Source organism: Notothenia rossii (genome assembly GCF_949606895.1).
Source record: "Notothenia rossii genome assembly, chromosome: 1".
In the NCBI taxonomy this organism is placed as follows: Eukaryota; Metazoa; Chordata; class Actinopteri; order Perciformes; family Nototheniidae; genus Notothenia; species Notothenia rossii.
This window is the reverse complement of record NC_136912.1, coordinates 89,835,173-89,852,200: the sequence shown is the minus strand read 5'-3', so window position 1 is coordinate 89,852,200 and position 17,028 is coordinate 89,835,173. Positions and strand designations below refer to the sequence as shown.

At 40.1% G+C, this 17,028-nt stretch overlaps 2 protein-coding genes across 2 annotated transcripts; one reads left to right on the top strand and one right to left on the bottom strand.

The window, feature by feature from the left end:
* Positions 1–4,114: 4,114 nt before the first annotated feature.
* Positions 4,115–5,179, bottom strand: LOC307015302 (14 kDa phosphohistidine phosphatase). The gene is made up of 3 exons (XM_079643817.1): positions 4,932–5,179; positions 4,546–4,670; positions 4,115–4,444 (listed from the first exon to the last, which is right to left on the bottom strand). Exons 1-3 carry the CDS (start codon positions 5,146–5,148, stop codon positions 4,352–4,354), a joined length of 435 nt encoding a protein of 144 aa, XP_079499943.1. The 5' UTR covers positions 5,149–5,179; the 3' UTR covers positions 4,115–4,351.
* Positions 5,180–8,369: 3,190 nt separating this feature from the next.
* Positions 8,370–16,305, top strand: LOC307038213 (E-selectin-like). The gene is made up of 12 exons (XM_079679539.1): positions 8,370–8,505; positions 8,621–8,693; positions 8,796–9,191; positions 9,356–9,460; positions 9,557–9,748; positions 9,874–10,065; positions 10,212–10,400; positions 10,497–10,679; positions 10,768–10,974; positions 11,100–11,279; positions 11,383–11,515; positions 11,613–16,305. The coding sequence occupies exons 1-12, from the start codon at positions 8,503–8,505 to the stop codon at positions 11,671–11,673; spliced, it is 1,914 nt and encodes a 637-aa protein (XP_079535665.1). The 5' UTR covers positions 8,370–8,502; the 3' UTR covers positions 11,674–16,305.
* Positions 16,306–17,028: the final 723 nt, after the last annotated feature.

The window sequence follows — 17,028 nt, the reverse complement described above, 5'->3', positions numbered from 1 at the left end:
GGCCGGACTTCCTGTTTAGGAAACGGGACTCCACATTGATGTTTATCTCTCTTCACAAACAGTTCATTGGGATTTTGCATGCAGTGTACAGACACTAAAAAGGAAATATCAAGACAGTATTCTCCCCCAGCTGAGTCAGGTTGCATGATCCACTCAATTTTGTAGTGTTTACTTAACATTAACATGACGAGTACTAATACAATTCCTGTACATTTGTGTGGCTTTACCAGGTGAAACATTTTTAGATCTGACGTAAAAAAAAATCAGATCGGACCAAACGTAAACAAATTTTTTGCTGAAAATCTCGGAATTAAGATTCTTTTTTAAATGTTTCTTTAAATGTTGTATTGAAAAAAAACATGTGGGCCTAATCCTCTTCCGTACTTTTGCAGACTGACTCAAGGCAATTTTGTATTGCTTCCCAAAGAAAAAAATGTTACATTACATTGCATTACATTACATTGCATTTAACTGACGCTTTTATCCAAAGAGACTTACAATAAGTGCGTTCGACCAACAAAATACAAACTTGAAGAAAACAGAATCATATAAGTACATCAGGTTTCATAGAGCTAAAACATTTCAAGTGCTACTCAACTGGCTTTAGATAAGCCAGTCCTTTATTAGTATATAAGTGCTTTGTTAATAATACTATCGCTCGAAGTGGAGTCGAAAGAGATGAGTTTTCAGTCTGAAGAAGATGTGTAAGCTTTCTGCTGTCCTGATTTCAATGGGGAGCTCATTCCACCATTTTGGAGCCAGGATAGCAAACAGACGTGTTTTTGCTGATGGGAACTTGGGTCCCCCTCGCAGTGCGGGTGCAGCGAGCTGTTAGGCTGATGCAGAGCGTAGTGCACGTGCTGGGGTGTACGGTTTAGGTTCACTTTGCAATTATGAAAAGTGTCTTTCTTCTCCAAATGTACAATTATTTCAAAAATGATAAGCAACCCTGCATCTGCAACTGTGAGAGAGTAAGTGCTTTTGGAGTAAGATCATTTAGAAAACAAATTAAAGTGTAAAGTTAAACTATACTCCGTAAATTAGACTTTTTTTCATTTTACAATGTATACAAATTCTTAATCAACTTCGAAGTCAATATCTAAGATATATTACAAATAACATATTGTAGATCTAACTAAGAAACTCTATTTTTGGGTTTATATTTTGTGAGATTGTAAAGATTAAGTAAGGCTGCTAAAAAAATGACATAATTTGACCTTTTAATCATTCCATAATTAAACTGAATGATTGTAATGGTTATGTTTTACCTGAAATCTCATTAAACACTTACTGTAAAACCCATTTTCCAAGAGGATGGTTTCAGTGTAACACAATTGAGGTCTTCTTCCTCCCTAGCTGACCTCCCTGTTTGTAGATAATAGAGAGGTTATCTTTTTACAGGAAGCTGGCGCCGGATTGAGAATGGAAACTGGAAGGAAGAAGCCTTTTTGTTTTTCTTTCTTTGAGGTCGCTGGGCAGCCGGCAGAACTATTTAGTATCAGAGTCTATGTTAGGTCTGCTGATGAGGGTCAAGGTGAATGGAGCTCTCTTCAGAGAATTGACAGCAGCTAACTCTGTTCATATAGTCATCACAGTTACGCGCCACTCTTCCTTTAACTGTTTTGTTTACAACTCACCCAGTGAGTCAGGAGCAGGAAAAAAGTAGTTGAAAGAATGAGCACCACCTCTGGCACACAACGTGAACCTCATGTGGGGAAACCCAGAGGAAAGGGATGTAGATTCTAGTGATATTAATAGAAGAATCTTATTATAAAAGGTTATTTTTCGTAGATAACACCTTGAGTATAATGTAGATTTACAAAACCAAACGTAAGCAGCTTATCAACACAGATTAGAACTTCTGATTTCTACCTTATGAAAGGTCAGAAATAGTTATCAATGTTTCCATCATATTAGGAAAACCCAGAGGGATTTTCTTTTTCATGTTGGATTTCACAGATTGATTCATCCTAAATAAAGTACGACAGCAACTATTAGATGCATTACTATAAAATGAATGTTGTAATATGTTATTGGTCCGCAGATGATGAATAACTTAGTGATCCCTGACTTTCTCCCTCCGGTGCCAACAGCAGGTCAAGCCTTTCACTTATCCCGTGATATATAACAGCGTCCTCCAAGATAAAAAAACTACTTTGGTGACCATTTTTTCTGTAGCATCACTGCAAGAACTTTCTGTGTTTTCACTGAAAAGTCTCAACAGTTGAACGGACAGTCATGAAATCTGGCTCAGAAATTCCTCCCACCTTTCAAGATTAATTGTAATAATTGAATTAATCCTTTTACTTTTGCCATTGCGCCACCATAAAGCCACATTTTCATTTGTCCATACATTACTTAGAACTAAATACCTGCCTAACTAAAGACATCAGCCTCAGCTGTACTTTGTGTTCAGTGCTTATAAGTAAACGTAATCATCATACCTGTTGTGGCTCTTTACTCATAAGCTGTGTCCCAAAAACCTTCTACAAACCAACCGTTTCATTTTACTGTCGTAGCAGTTTATATATATACCTACTTTATCATTGACTCCTGTTAGAAATTAAAATCAATGTTGATATGGCGTAATTTGAATTAAATACACTATTTGATTTAAATCAGTTTTATTCTGAAAAACCGGAAGTTCTCACTATTAGCTTAACACTTTTATTCTGAAAATTCGTCACTTCCGGTTAGCATTTAGCATCTGGCGGAATCATACGATTTCAAACCTTGAACCAAGGTGAAATGACATGTGATGTTGTACACTGAGCACACTGGGATTAGCACTCATTTATTGACGCTGAATAATGTGTAGCAGGGAATGTTTAAATAACCACAGACGCTAGAATGATGCAATTTAGCTACAGAAAAAGGCAGGAATTGCATTGGACCCGCCCCCCGACAACGCCGGCCAATAGGAGAAGACCTCAGATGACAACAGGAAGAGCAAGCCAAGAATTGATCTCTTCGACCCCCTGACCTGAACTGACCGGTCGGATGTGGAGAGCGCCTCCACTCGCACATTTCATTTTGTATACCACCGCATATTTTGTGTAATTAAATGCTGTTAACTTTTATAAGCTTCCCTTGACTCTTTTCAGTCTCTCTTGCCTTCAGGGTTCTAGAATTGCTTTCACTCCCAAATGACACAATATGTGTACCTTTGGTTGTCAATCAAATTGCGACTTTTATACTGCACTGCAAATCATATTCTTTGATATTTAAAACTTATTTTTAAATATTTTGGCAACTGTTTCACCACCGACCACAATGTATTTGAATGGTTTGCAACTGTAAAGCACCTCAACTTCCTTTGTGCATTTTCATCAACACAACCGAAACAATCAGAGATCAACCGTATTTATAATGAATGCAGTTTGCTTTGAGAATCATTGTTCTAAAAACACATAAAAACTAATAACCTGAAATTTGTATTTGGGAAAAATGCTTTGTGTTCCTCAAACTGCTCAGTCCCAGAGTGAAAAAATAGATCTCCTCACAGTTGTTTCACATTTCACTTTGGTAATTTAAAGGTTAGACAAAATACATTATATTAAACTGGATCAAATCTTTGATGAATGTATATTTGGGAGAGAAGAGAGGGGACCAGCCTTTGCTCAAATGTGTGTGCATGTTAAACCATGGCTCAGCTCAGGCTGTTTTATCCAGCTGTGATCTTGTAAAGCTCCGTGGACTTCAGTTTGAAGTGTATCACCGTTTAGCCTTAAAAGCACGGACGTGGGAAGGGGGCTGCTGAGGGGGCTGCAGCACCCCCATCTGCGAGGCTCCACTAGCACCCTCACCCCCAAACGCGGCGCACCTTCAGTGTTAAGCGCGCCAGTTTCTCTGCTGCGAGGCTCCACGAGAACCCCCCCCCCCCCAACTCTGATTGACTTCCCGCTTCCCTACTTACAAGCACATGAAAGTGGGTCACCGTGAGTGCAAATGAAAGCCCCTCTTATCTCCTCTTTCTAATTTCCAAAGACAAACTTTCCCTCAGAGGAACAGGATATGTTAGTGACTCCAACCGGCTCACCCCTTCCTGTATGGACTTCACGCTTGGCACCCAGCCCTTCAATTCTGATGAACTAAATCAGTCACCAAGCAAAAGTGAAATCAAACACTTTAATTACAAGATGATTTATGTTAGAATAAATAATACCACATCCTTTACATCGTGCCGAATGAAAAGGAGAAAACGTGTAATCAAAGCGGACATGTTTGTGCTTTTAGAGAATCAGGACCATCTATTATATGCAGAATGATGTGTTTTATTTAAATGATGGTTGGACATAAGGATTGGCACTGATTAACAAAGGCTGACATTTTAATGAGTTGCAGATTTACTCTATTTCTTGTCGTCAGACCAGGTGATCTCGTAGTCGCTGAAGGCACTCTTCAACTTCTCCGCAGACACAGAATGATCTGCTTTACCAAACGCCTGGAAATAAGTAAAAGCATATAACCATTCACATCACATGATATAGTATTTGTAGTGTATTTGATTCAGCTCTTAATGCATGTCCAATCAAATGAACTTACAGTTGACTCTCCAAACACCCTCAGTTTTTTCTCTTGGCTGTTGTGCTCTATCTTCCCTCCTCCAAGGCATTTACACTCCATCCCCAAGGCCTCCATAGCTGGATTGACCTTCTCAAATATATGATCTGTAGATAAATAAAATCAATAATCAAAACATGCAATCTGGTTGTTGAAAAAAACAAAACACTTTACAGTAATTCCTGTCTCATATGTTCTCTTTTATGGACGTTGGCTCCCGTATTTGCAATGCACTATAGTTGCAGTACATACAATACTGGTCTTTGCATGATATTTGCACCTAAAGTACAGGTGTCAACTCTGGTCACAGCTTTTTCATTTGCAGCTGATCTGACACACTCTGCAACAAACTAAGGTTATGAACTTACTGTGATACTCTGCACTTTTTGTGCCTCGGACTATATCTTTATGTACATCCCCATCTTTAACTTTCACTGTGAGCAGAATGTACTTAAAGGTTCCCTCTGAGTCAATCTCTACCACGGGGATTTTAGCCAGGGCGTCTGCCATTGCAGCTGAAGTTATGGAGAAAGCTCCGGACAGTCTGGCACTGAGCAGGGGTCTACCGAGGACAGACAGCAACATGGAGTTCCTTACGAATTACTTTATTAGGATCGGTACTTCTATTTCCTGTCTTAAAGAGACAGACAACCTGCACACTATCGCCATCACTGTGCAGGATAATGCAGGCGGCCCCGTGTGGCCAAAAGAGGGAACTGCTACACAAACCATAACACCTTCTATAGATAACAGTGGTGCAATGTGGATGTACCAAAAAAGTATATGTAACTTCATACATAAAACGTAACAAAAAGTACTTCACAAATCAAAAACCAAATCAAAGCAATACTAACCCTCCTCCCAGTATAGAGCAACACATTACTTTTTGATCCGTAAAAACTGAATTTACCAACAGAAGACAATGAACAAAGGACTAAATAAAACAAGTATAAATATATTTTAATTAAAAGGCAAATTAAAAAGTTGGTTCTTGAGTTAGCTCTTAATAAATATGAATATATCTGCCAAGAAGTACAAATCTGAGGTACTTCAGTTAACATATCTTCTTCTTAAAAACTCATCTTTATACTTTTAACCCACTTGATACTACATTAGTTATAGCTAATTTGCAGCTTAAGGTTATTTATACAAAAAATCTCAATAGACTAACAAATTATAATATATTTGTATAGGACAAGCTACACAGCAGTATCTTAAAAAATTAAATAAGCTCAACTTTTACAACATTTAAGTGACAAACACATGAATGCATCAATAATTATAGTAAACTAATTATATTTGTCTGATTCTCAAATTGGCAATGCTACTTCTAGTATATTTGTATGCTTATATACTTTTGTACTTTTACTTAAGTATGATTTTGAATGCCCGAAATGTACTCGTCACTGAGTATTGATACACCGTAGTATTGCTATTTTTACTTTAGTAAAAGATCGGAGTACTTCTTCCTCCTCCGGTATCAGCACAACGCAGTTTATATTTGATCAGATCAACAATCGACTGTTGGCTAGTCCATTTGTCCCCCAGGACTCCATTTGTTTTATCTTTCTATTAGATTTGTTATTTCCTGTAGTGAGAGAAGATTTTCCGCTGGTGTCTATCAGGAAGGTCAGAGGTCAGAGACGGAGCTGGTGTTAGTGTTGTAGTATTTGGGTGAGGATGGATGCTTTTTACTACAGGTGCTTGAACCTTTGTTTTCCAGGATGCCCTTCTCTTTAACCAGTAATCCATCATGCTTTGTTAAAAAATAAAAATAATTAAATCATCCAAAATTGCATTAGACAGTTAAAGTACAAACCTCTACTTTTCTGCTTTATCACGCCAAATAAGACATTGATGTAAATAGTAGTTTTGTTTAAATTGAATGTGATTAATACATATCAAATGGATTTATAATTTCATAGGCGTACTGTAGTAAAACAGTAGCAGAAAATGTAGTAATATTATCCTTTTCAAAGGATTAAAATTGCTTTGCCCTAACCCACCTCTTAAATGCATGATTAGCTGCAGGAATAGATGCTTTTATATAGTTTAAAGATATACATGGAGACTCAACATTAATAGGCATTTCTGTTAATCCGCCGATTGCGCCATCTTGGCAAATGTTCAACTTTAGTTTCTAGTCAGGGGTAATTACAGCTACAAAAACAAATACAAAAACATTAACACAGGAACAGCGGTGCTGTACTAATATAAAAATACATTTTAGGAATAATATGGACAGGAAGGACAACAATGAACACATTCAGAACCCTAACCCTAACCCTATGTGACAGCCAGAAGACAATTCAAACACAACACAAAGCCCTTTAGGGTCACTATTGATTATTAGATGAGGATCAGAGCACAAACATATATTAGCATCTCTTTGGGATGTTCTTAACAAGTCTGAAACCGAGTCCATTGAGTCTTCTTCTGTATGCGTTAGTTTGCATTCTTCTCAAACAGTTAAAAGGTGTGAAGCAACAGTGGTTCCTCTCCTCTGCCCAGGTCGGAGAGGAAGGATGTGAACTGTCACTTCTTGAAACACAGACAGCCTGCAGGCGCCTCTGCTCCTGCGGCACACATTTCCCGTCTCTGGACAGTCGTAAAATAGTACATTTAAAGTGTCTGTTTGCTGCTATTTCATTGTTTTTTCCTTGATTGTATTTATTTAGAAGAGCACATCCCAGGACATGTTAATGTGTTTATTTGAAGTGTGAAGAGCATAGTCCATGTGTCATAGTCTGTTGGCACTTTGTGTGCTTCTAGTAATAGGCATCAACTCATGAAGACTTCACTTCTCTTCTTTCATTTGATGGCAATTATCTAAAAGGTACTTTTCTGAATAAGGGGAAACAGTGGAAATATCTCAGGCACTCTAAATCTCTCTCAGGCACTCTTATCAGCTCACATGAGCTCACAGCTTTCAAAACTGGAATTTCCTTTTCATTGCCTTTCACTTCAGTGTGTGTTCTGCACGCTCTCCTTTCTTCCCCAGGAAACGTTTGCTTACGTTATGCTACTTATTTTGTCTTTGCTATGTGTGTGTTAATTTGCCAAGTTCCCAGGAAGGCCCATAAATAAATTATCAGTGCGTTAGAGCGTTTTTTTAATTAAGTTTGGATACTTTATGAAACTGAAAATACAGATTCAACTAAAATACTGAACATGTTATTTATGTCAAAGTGTGATCAGTGGTATGTATCAAAGTGTAGTCTGGTTAGAGACTGGTTGTTATTTAGGCTCCCCCATGCAACTGCAACATTTGCGAATAACGAGATATTAGTATATCTGGTTTTATTGTAAATATATTTTACAGTGAAGATAATGTTTGAATTTTGAAAGGCATGTCTCAAAAATCTTTAAATGTATATAAAACATCAAAAATAAATGTAGAATGGCTCCTTTTAATGTGTAGGATAATTGTATATTTTACATTACTTATCAAAACATTGTATTTTATATATATATTAAGGACACCACGTGTTTTGGATGAAAAAACTAAAGTAACTCTATCTCAATTGTATGTAGTGTAATAAATATACACCATTGTAAAGTACAACTACTTCAACATTATACTTAAATGTAGTAATTAAGTAAATATGATGGTCTCCGGTGAGAATGATAGTAAAAGGAATAATTGAAATTCCAATAATAACTGAACATTTCTCCTGAAGCCAAGGATGTTTTGTGTGAGAGTGAGGAAGAGAGAGAGAAAGTTTCCAAGGACCCCCGGTGGGGAGGAGGGGGAGGTTGGAATTTCCACTGAAATCCCGCTTGTGATCAGGGCTTCCAGGAAAAGGGGGACCAGGCTGATGAAGGGTATAAAAGGCAGGCATCGCAGCTCATACAACTCAGAATCATTTCATCCTCAGACGTGCTCAGACTAAAGAAATACTCAGAGTCTCCTGAAGGTTCGCACATATACCACTTAAAATGGTGAGTGTGGAGCTTTGTAAAAGAGTTGTCTTTACTTCAAACGCCTTCATTCTTTGTCTTTACTCAGTGTTGCATTTATTTCTCCTACTTGATATTTTTTCATTTGTCCTTACAGGAATTCTTCTTTGGATTACTTCAAACTCGCAGGTCGAAGTCCTCATGGATAAACCTTACCTTTCTTTGTTCAAGTATGTTCATCCAGAATCACACTTTCCATTTTTATTTTCTACTTACTTTTTTAAATGTATCCTTATTACACTTCTAATCTAACTTGTGTCCTCCGTCCTCAGTGCTGTGCATGTGGACAAGTGTCGAGTGCTGGTCCTACTTCTACTCCAACGATACAATGTCTTGGTCAGATGCTCGAGCCTGGTGCAAGGTCAATTACACGGACATGGTGGCCATCCAGAACCAGGAGGAGATCACCCATCTCAACAGCTGGCTGCCCAGGAAAAAAAACTACTACTGGATCGGGATCCGCAAGGTCAACGAAGTCTGGACCTGGGTCGGAACCAACAAGACTCTGACAGAAGAGGCAACCAACTGGGCAAAGAGAGAACCAAACAATGGAAAGCGTTTGGGGTCGAATGAAGACTGTGTAGAGATGTACGTTCAGAGGGAAGAACAGGCGGGAAAATGGAACGATGAGAGGTGTGGGAAGAATAAGACCGCTCTGTGCTACTCAGGTGAGCAAATGTTAGGAATTAGGATACACCACAACAGGTTATTATTAATAAACCTGATTCTGATTCTACAAGAGCTGCTAAGTTTTGCTGCCGTAGTTATTTTTGCGTGGCTTTTAAATTAAAAAAGACTACAAGTTATATTAAAGTATTCCTTCTTTCCCCAGCTGCCTGTAAGAACGACTCGTGCCAGCATGGAGAGTGTGTAGAAACCATCAACAGCCACAGGTGTGCTTGCTTTGAAGGCTTTTACGGAGACCAGTGTGAGCATGGTAAGTAAATGCTAAAGTCCTTCAAATCTACATTTCGTTAAGTCCTTTACAGCCAGGTCCTGATATCTAATTGCGTCTTGTATTCTTTGTTGGCAGTTGTCGAGTGTAATGAAGAGGAGGTGACCGTTCCAGATAAAGGAAGTGTGCATTGCACTCACACAAATGGAAACTTCTCCTACGACTCCTCGTGCCAGTATTCCTGTGAGGAAGGATACCAGCTGAGTCTGTCCAGGCCCCTGAGGTGCACTGCGTCCAAACAGTGGTCGGAGCAGCCTCCTACATGTGAACGTGAGTTAAGCTGCAAAAATAATCATATTGGTATTGTGTTTTCAAGTAATTATATTCGGAGAAACAAAATTGTATTTTCACAACCAAGGAGTCTAAAGTGTTTTTGATGGTTTTGTCGTCAACAGTGGTTCAATGTCAGCCGATGTCGACTCCAGAAAGGGGATCCATGACGTGCTCCGATCCCCTCGGCTCCTCCAGCTTCAGCTCCACATGTGTGTTTGCCTGTGATGAAGGCTATGCACTCGCTGATACACCTCAAAACACTCTGCATTGTGAAGCATCAGGAATATGGAATGCCTCACAGCCGTTTTGTGTTGGTACGTACATGTTTTTATCTTGCAAGACTCTCTTAGTATCCATTATACTGCTTATTTGTTTTCAAGTCTGTTATTAAGAGGGGAAAGCTTTATAATGTTATTAAAAGGCTCCTGTTGACCTGTTCTTTCCTCCTTCTGTTATTCAGCTGTCCAGTGCCCTGATCTCCAGGAGCTAGATAACGGCCTTTGGAACTGTGGAGACGATGCAGATGTGAGGTTCAGCTTCGGAAACACCTGCAGCTTCAGCTGTGCTCCGGGCTACCAGCTGCTGGGAGCCAGCAGGGTGACGTGCACGTCTGCAGCTGAGTGGAGTGAGAGGACGCCTCAATGTGAAGGTGAGGACGCAGCTTAAGTTCACTCCAAACTACTTTTATGTTTTTAAGCCTTTGTGACAAACTTTTAACATGTGCTTTTTTACTTTATTGTGTTAGCCATCACTTGCCAGAATCCAGAGGGAGCTCACATCATCACAAATTGCAGTCGACCTGTGAATGACCTGCGACCAGCCTCCACCTGCAGCTTCACCTGTGCAGCAGGCTTTGAGCTGCAGGGAGCACACAGCACTCTGTGTTCTGAGGACGGACAGTGGAGTGATGCCATACCTACCTGCAAAGGTAAGGAAGCCTTTGTTCACACACATCTATGCTTGCACGATTTGCTTTTCTTGGCTTTGTCATGACATCTCATAATCTTTATTTTCAGCTATTGGATGTCCTGCCCCTGAGATCCCATCAAGCGCCCAGATCAGCTGCAGCCCTTCTCTGTCGTCACCTGTTTCTGCCGGGACCCCCCATCCACTTGGTATGGTCTGCATGTTCAGCTGTGATGAAGGCCATGAGCTGACAGGTGCACTCAGCATGGAGTGTGCAAATCCAGGCCAGTGGACCTCCACACCTCCAAACTGCACAGGTTTGCACATTATACTTAATATATATCATGATACCTACTTATTCTACATGCATTGGTTAGAGTTGAGATCTCCTTTATCAATATGTGATGGTTCACATCTAAATTTGTACTGTTTTCTCCCACAGTAGTGAGATGCCCTCAGCTCGAGGCTCCTGAAAACGGCCATGTCAACTGCTCCAACAGTGATCCAGTATTCAACTCACAGTGCTCCTTCACCTGCAATCAAGATTTCTCTTTAGACGGACATGACCTGCTGACCTGTGACCGTAATGGCAATTGGACTGGAGAAACACCCACCTGCAAAGGTAAAACAGGAACAAATGTTAAAAGAAACGTGAATGTAATAGAAATGTTTAAGTGCAAACGTTTAAAAGGATTATTTATTCACATTTTATCATGTTTCCTCAGCTCCCGAGTCTCGGTTGGCTGCCATTACCGGTGGTGCAGCAGCAGGGGGCGCTCTTTCACTAACTGGTCTGTCTTTGGCGCTGTGGATCCTGAAACGATTTAGGCAAAACGCCAACAAGTTTGAGCTGAACAGGTAAGCATTCAACACTCTTAAATCATACAATTATATATTTTCTAAAGGCAAATGTTGAATTGCAATGCTCATTTTCTTTGTTTGTCTTCTCTTACAGCAACTCGGACATAGAGACTCCTCCACAAACCTACAGAAACAGCATCGACAGCCTCATATAAAACACATATTAAGACCATTTCTAACATAACATAGTGAGTGACCTGTCGTAGTAATGTGAATAATATGTATACACAAGTTAAAGAGCTACATATGCTGAGAGCAGTGTTGAAAGTGTGCCGGTCCTACCCGGTCCTTAGTACCGGTAAGAGATTTCCAGGCGGTCCGGAGGACCGGGAAGAATTGATAGCTCCACCCGTGGAATTTATACTACGAAGGGCAGATATTTTGGTTTGGATTACTGGTCTGTGTGTGTGTGTGTGTGTGTGTGTGTGTGTGTGTGTGTGTGTGTGTGTGTGTGTGTGTGTGTGTGTGTGTGTGTGTGTGTGTGTATTTTTGCGTATTGTGTTTGTGTCCCGGGGAAAACACTAACGAGAAACACCGGCTGCTGTTATGCCTGCTGTGACCTCAAGTTACTCCGTTCTTCGCTTGTAATTATGCCGTTACAAGCTTCTAAGTTGTATTTATCATCTGAATTTGCCGAAACAAGTTTCATATTCTGAAAGCCAAGACTTTGTTTATTAAACAAAACACCCGAACCCCGAAAAACAATTTTTTTTACGCAAATCCACGTTTATTTTGAAATGAGCCGTTGCGACTTCCGACTGATTTCGATAGAGCGGGTCACATATTAGCTTTTTCCCACTTGATCAGAATAGCGGGAGGAGAAAAGAATGGAGTGACTGAATGACAGCTAGAAAATTAGGCTACGTGGTAATTAAAGCAAAAATGCAAACGACGACTCTTTAGATGTTTAAGAGAAAGGAGAGAGATGAAGAAACTCAGAATGTGCTTAAAATTTGAAAAACAACGCCCACAGATGACACAGGTGATGATGCTTATTTAGCCCAGAGAATGGACATGAACATGGCCATGATGAATATAATAAGTTAGCTAACTAGCAAACTGTATCTCTATATGGGGTGCCCAACCAGTCGATCCCCAGTCGATCTCGAGATGTCTAAAAGTAGAACAACAATATTCAGTTAATGTCCTACAACAGGGGTGGCCAAACTTTTTGGTTCAGGGGCCACAATGATGTATCAATGTGACAGCCGGGCCGGGGGGCATTGTTTGGTTCCGTCTTGATTCATGTCGGGCTGAGGGTTGTTTTAATCTCATTCTCCCGCGCGCGGGGTGACGTCCACGCGCAGCTGCGACGACCAGGGAGGAAGGGACTTTTCGCGGCGCGCGCGGCGTGTGGACAGTGGGGGATAACATAAATAAAAATTGGATCGTTGTATTTTAGACTTTAAGGCTTTTTAAGATCAGCGCGGGAACCCTGGCTCATTTATACCAATATTGGACGGGCCACATTAAACACATCAACGGGGCGCATGTGGCCCGCGGGCCGTAGTTTGGCCACCTCCAGGCCCGGTTCTACGGGGGTGCATAAGGGTCCCAGTTGAATGTTAAGCACCCTCACTTGAAAAAGAGAAGGGAGTGAAAAATATTACATATACAATAACAATAATAATAATAATAATAATAGTAGTAGTAGTAATATGAAGAAGAAGAAGAAGAATATAGTTGAAAATAAAATAAACTGTAATTGTGTTCAAATATTGTGGTCAAATAACTATAGTTAATAACCCCCCCCCGTCAACGATCGCCGCCGTCTTGGTTAAAAAAAGGTTGGGCACCCCTGCTCTATATAGTCAATGGCTATTTTACTCAGAACACAACATGTACACAGCATACTATTTTAACATTAAATATTTTGCTTTGATATCTTCTATTTTAATCTGCACATTGTGGCATACATTTTATTTTATTAGTATTTTAATTTATGTAACCAATATTCTGAAAATTCAAAGAAAGACAGAGACTTGTACATTTTTGACTGTCTGCTGAATTTAGTTATACATCTTTATTCTAATTTATAACAGTTGAGGCCCAGAGGGAGGAAGAGGAGACTCAGCCAGAAGAAGTGGCAGCAGGTCCCTCAGAAGCCACCATAGGTGATGCTAGCCCTACTGCATACCCTTCTATATGGAAAGAAGAACAATATGAACAGTTCAAACAGAAAAATGAATGGATGTATGCTCACAATGGAAGGCTAGGCTGTACCCCATGCCATGATGTGAAGGATCTGGGTGTCATGGCCTCCCGTGGTGTTAATATTGCTATTCAGTAGGCTGATGGAAAGATAATCCCAGCTGGTCCATCAAGGGATGTCCAGCTTTCATCACTGCGCAAAAAAATCCGTGAACACAAGAACTCTGCAGCACATAATGAAGCAGTCAAGATTATTCAGACAGCAAATAAAGATATTCTTCTGAACATGAACGCGAGTAGTCAGGAGTCTGTGTTTGAGTCTACTGCCAAGGTATTCATGACAACCTATTATGTGGCCAAGAACAACAAGCCTTTCACAGACTTTGAGATTCTGATTGACCTGCAGCATGCAAATTCTGCTGATTTGGGGCGTGTTTTGCATAGCAAAACTGTCTGTTGACATAATTGAGCATGTGTCATCACAGATGAAAAAGGAACTTCTAAAAAAGATAATAGAGACCAAAAGCAAAATCACAGTATTGGCTGATGAGTCAACCAGTGTTGGGCACAAATCAACACTAATTGTGTTCCTGAAGGCTAGTGTTGATGGAGACATGGAGCCCATTGCCTTTCCGTTGTACCTGGTTGAGCTGGATATTATGTCTGCTCCTCATATCAAGGAACAGATTATGGGTTGCTTGCTTAAAAATGGCTTTACTGTTGAGTTGCTGAGAGAAATCCTCATTGGATTTTGCAGTGATGGGGCCAGTGTCATGCTGGGAGTGAAGTCAGGTGTTGGGAAGTTGCTCCAGGATGACTTCCCAGGCATCATACTATGGCACTGCCTTAATCACAGACTGGAGCTTGCTGTTGACCAGGCACTGGATGTGACAGGGGGAACAAAGGACTTCCAGGCATTCATGGACAGCCTATATTCATTATATAGCCAGTCACCAAAAAACATGCGGCAGCTGAGTGAATTTGCTCACAACCTGGACATCGCCCTCAGGAGGATTGGAAAAGTGTTCAGTGTTCGCTGGGTAGCTTCTTCATGGAGGGCAGTCTCTGCAGTTTGGTAGTCTTATCCAGTCTTGGCACAACATTTCCGTGAGGCATCAGAGGATGATACAAGGGACAGCAGAGAGAGGGCCAAATTCAAAGGTCTGCTTTCTAAGTTGTGCTGCATCAACTTCCTGAAAAGTCTTGCACTGATGGCAGATGTTCTGACTGAACTTAAGAACTTGTCAGAAATTCTTCAGAACAGGAAGACCACACTCCCAAAGGCCCATGACATCATGACGACGTATGTCAAACGCATAGAAAGTTTCAATTGCTACCCAGGACAACATGCAGTTGATGCCAGTCAGGCAGAGGAAGTGATGGAATTCAAGGGAGAGGATTTAAGAGTTGGCAGGTCTCCCATCATTGACTCTGCTCAGTTCATCCAAGCAGTGGCAGACAATATGAAAGAAAGACTCTTCACAACCACAGCAAACAGAGCACAGGCCAGTGTTGCAGCCAACCGAAAAGAGGCTTATAACAGCCTTATCAATCAAATGGCAGTCCTCAACCCTGACAACTGGGACCATGACAATCCTCGATTTGGAGATAATGAGGTGAGGGCTTTGTGTGATGTCCTACATGTGAACCAACAATAGGCCCATCTTGGATTCACAGAATACAAGGCCAGTGGAGGAAGAAACATTCCCAACAAAATGAAGAAGTTGCTCATGGCAGTGGCACTGTCTCCAAGCAATGCTGACTGTGAACGGGGGTTCAGCACAATGAATAACATCATAACTGAGTATAGGAGCAAACTTACAACAACAAATGCAGCAAATCTCCTCTTCATCAGCTCTGTGGGACCACCATGCAGACAGTGGGATCCACTGCCTTATGTGAAGACCTGGCTGGGCAAAGGAAGAAGAGCAGCCCACTCAACAAGCTGCATGGCTCGCCGGTACACAGAAGAGGAGAGCTACTTCAGCCCTCTGTGGAAAATGTGGAAAAGTGTGTAGTTTACCTCCCTCAACATGCCTTGCTAATGGTCTGTTAAGTTTTGACACAAGTTGTATGCACAATTGAAAATAAATAATTGACTATACATATTGTCAAGTGTTTCTAATTTCTACCCCATAAAGACATTACAAATTTGAAGTTTGTGTTCAGGGATGCATGAAGCTGGGGGCGGGAGGAGAACAATATGAACCAATGAAGGTCGGGGTAGCATTATAGTACCTGCAAGAAATTCAAACCACTTTCACCCCTGGCTGAGAGGAAATGTTTTTTTAGATCTTAGCAATTGATTACTGTACTGTTATTTCTATAACGTCATGATTTCCTCTGTGATGTTTAGAAATGTATTTCCTCCCAAGGGGAGTTCATATGGAACACATTGTTCTACAGCCTATGAACATGTACGAGAACTGGCTCTTTTTATATTGCTGTAAATGTTACAAAAGGTTGCCGGTGAAATACCATGTCATTGAAGAACTGTGAATATTTTGAATATATAGATTTCAGTATTTATGTTCTATTTATTTACCAGATAGTTATTGCATTTGAGATGCTTATTCATATGTCTGTATATTTAAAGCAGTGCTGTGTTTTATTCTTAATAAAAAGTCAAAATATAATTTGTGTTTGCTCGTTTTTATGCATCTTCCAGTATTATGAACGATGTCTATCAGTTAAGAAACATAGATAAACTGTCAATTGTTTCCTAACACTGATACACGGGAACAAAGGTTCAGCCGTTAACTCCACACACCACACCAACTTTTCTGCCAATTAATGCTGACTCTGCAGGACACCATGTATTTTTTCATTTTTTACAAAAACAAAACAGACCACTTGTCTGCTTGTGTCACCTTCATCACAATGGTCGGCACGAAGGTAGTTATATAACAGTAAGATTGTGAAGCAGGAAGGGCTATATTGCTGCAGTAAGCGGTTTGATATATCATCACCATTGTTGTTCCACCAAATGTATATTCTACATGTCAGCACTTCAGCTGAACCACAAATAGATCTCATATCTGCTGCAGAATTAAGGCAGCATGGTCATTTGTTGCTGTCATGACTTAAAAACATTTAAGGTGAAAGCTGAACTCAAAAAATTCAAATAAAATGCACTTTTCGAACATTAAATAATTTAATCATGTCACAGTAGAGGCACAACATGAAATATGAATGTTATTATGACCATAATATGTGCTCTTTATTTGTATTTTTTTAAACATTTTTTTGTTTGGATCACACTTCAACTTCAGTGTACATATACATATGTAGTTAAATAGTTTTACAGAGTGGGCTGTCTTTTTCTTGACAAAACAACAACAATAAGCACACAAGAACAG

Excerpts from the sequence above, each read along its gene's own strand:
- LOC307015302 (XM_079643817.1), bottom strand. The coding sequence starts at position 5,148 with ATGTTGCTGTCTGTCCTCGGTAGACCCCTGCTCAGTGCCAGACTGTCC. Across the intron at positions 4,671-4,931 it reads AAAAAGTGCAGAGTATCACA|ATCATATATTTGAGAAGGTC; the intron begins GTAAGTTCATAA and ends ATTTATCTACAG. Across the intron at positions 4,445-4,545 it reads GGGTGTTTGGAGAGTCAACT|GCGTTTGGTAAAGCAGATCA; the intron begins GTAAGTTCATTT and ends ACTTATTTCCAG.
- LOC307038213 (XM_079679539.1), top strand. Across the intron at positions 8,694-8,795 it reads CCTTACCTTTCTTTGTTCAA|TGCTGTGCATGTGGACAAGT; the intron begins GTATGTTCATCC and ends CTCCGTCCTCAG. Across the intron at positions 10,680-10,767 it reads TGCCATACCTACCTGCAAAG|CTATTGGATGTCCTGCCCCT; the intron begins GTAAGGAAGCCT and ends CTTTATTTTCAG.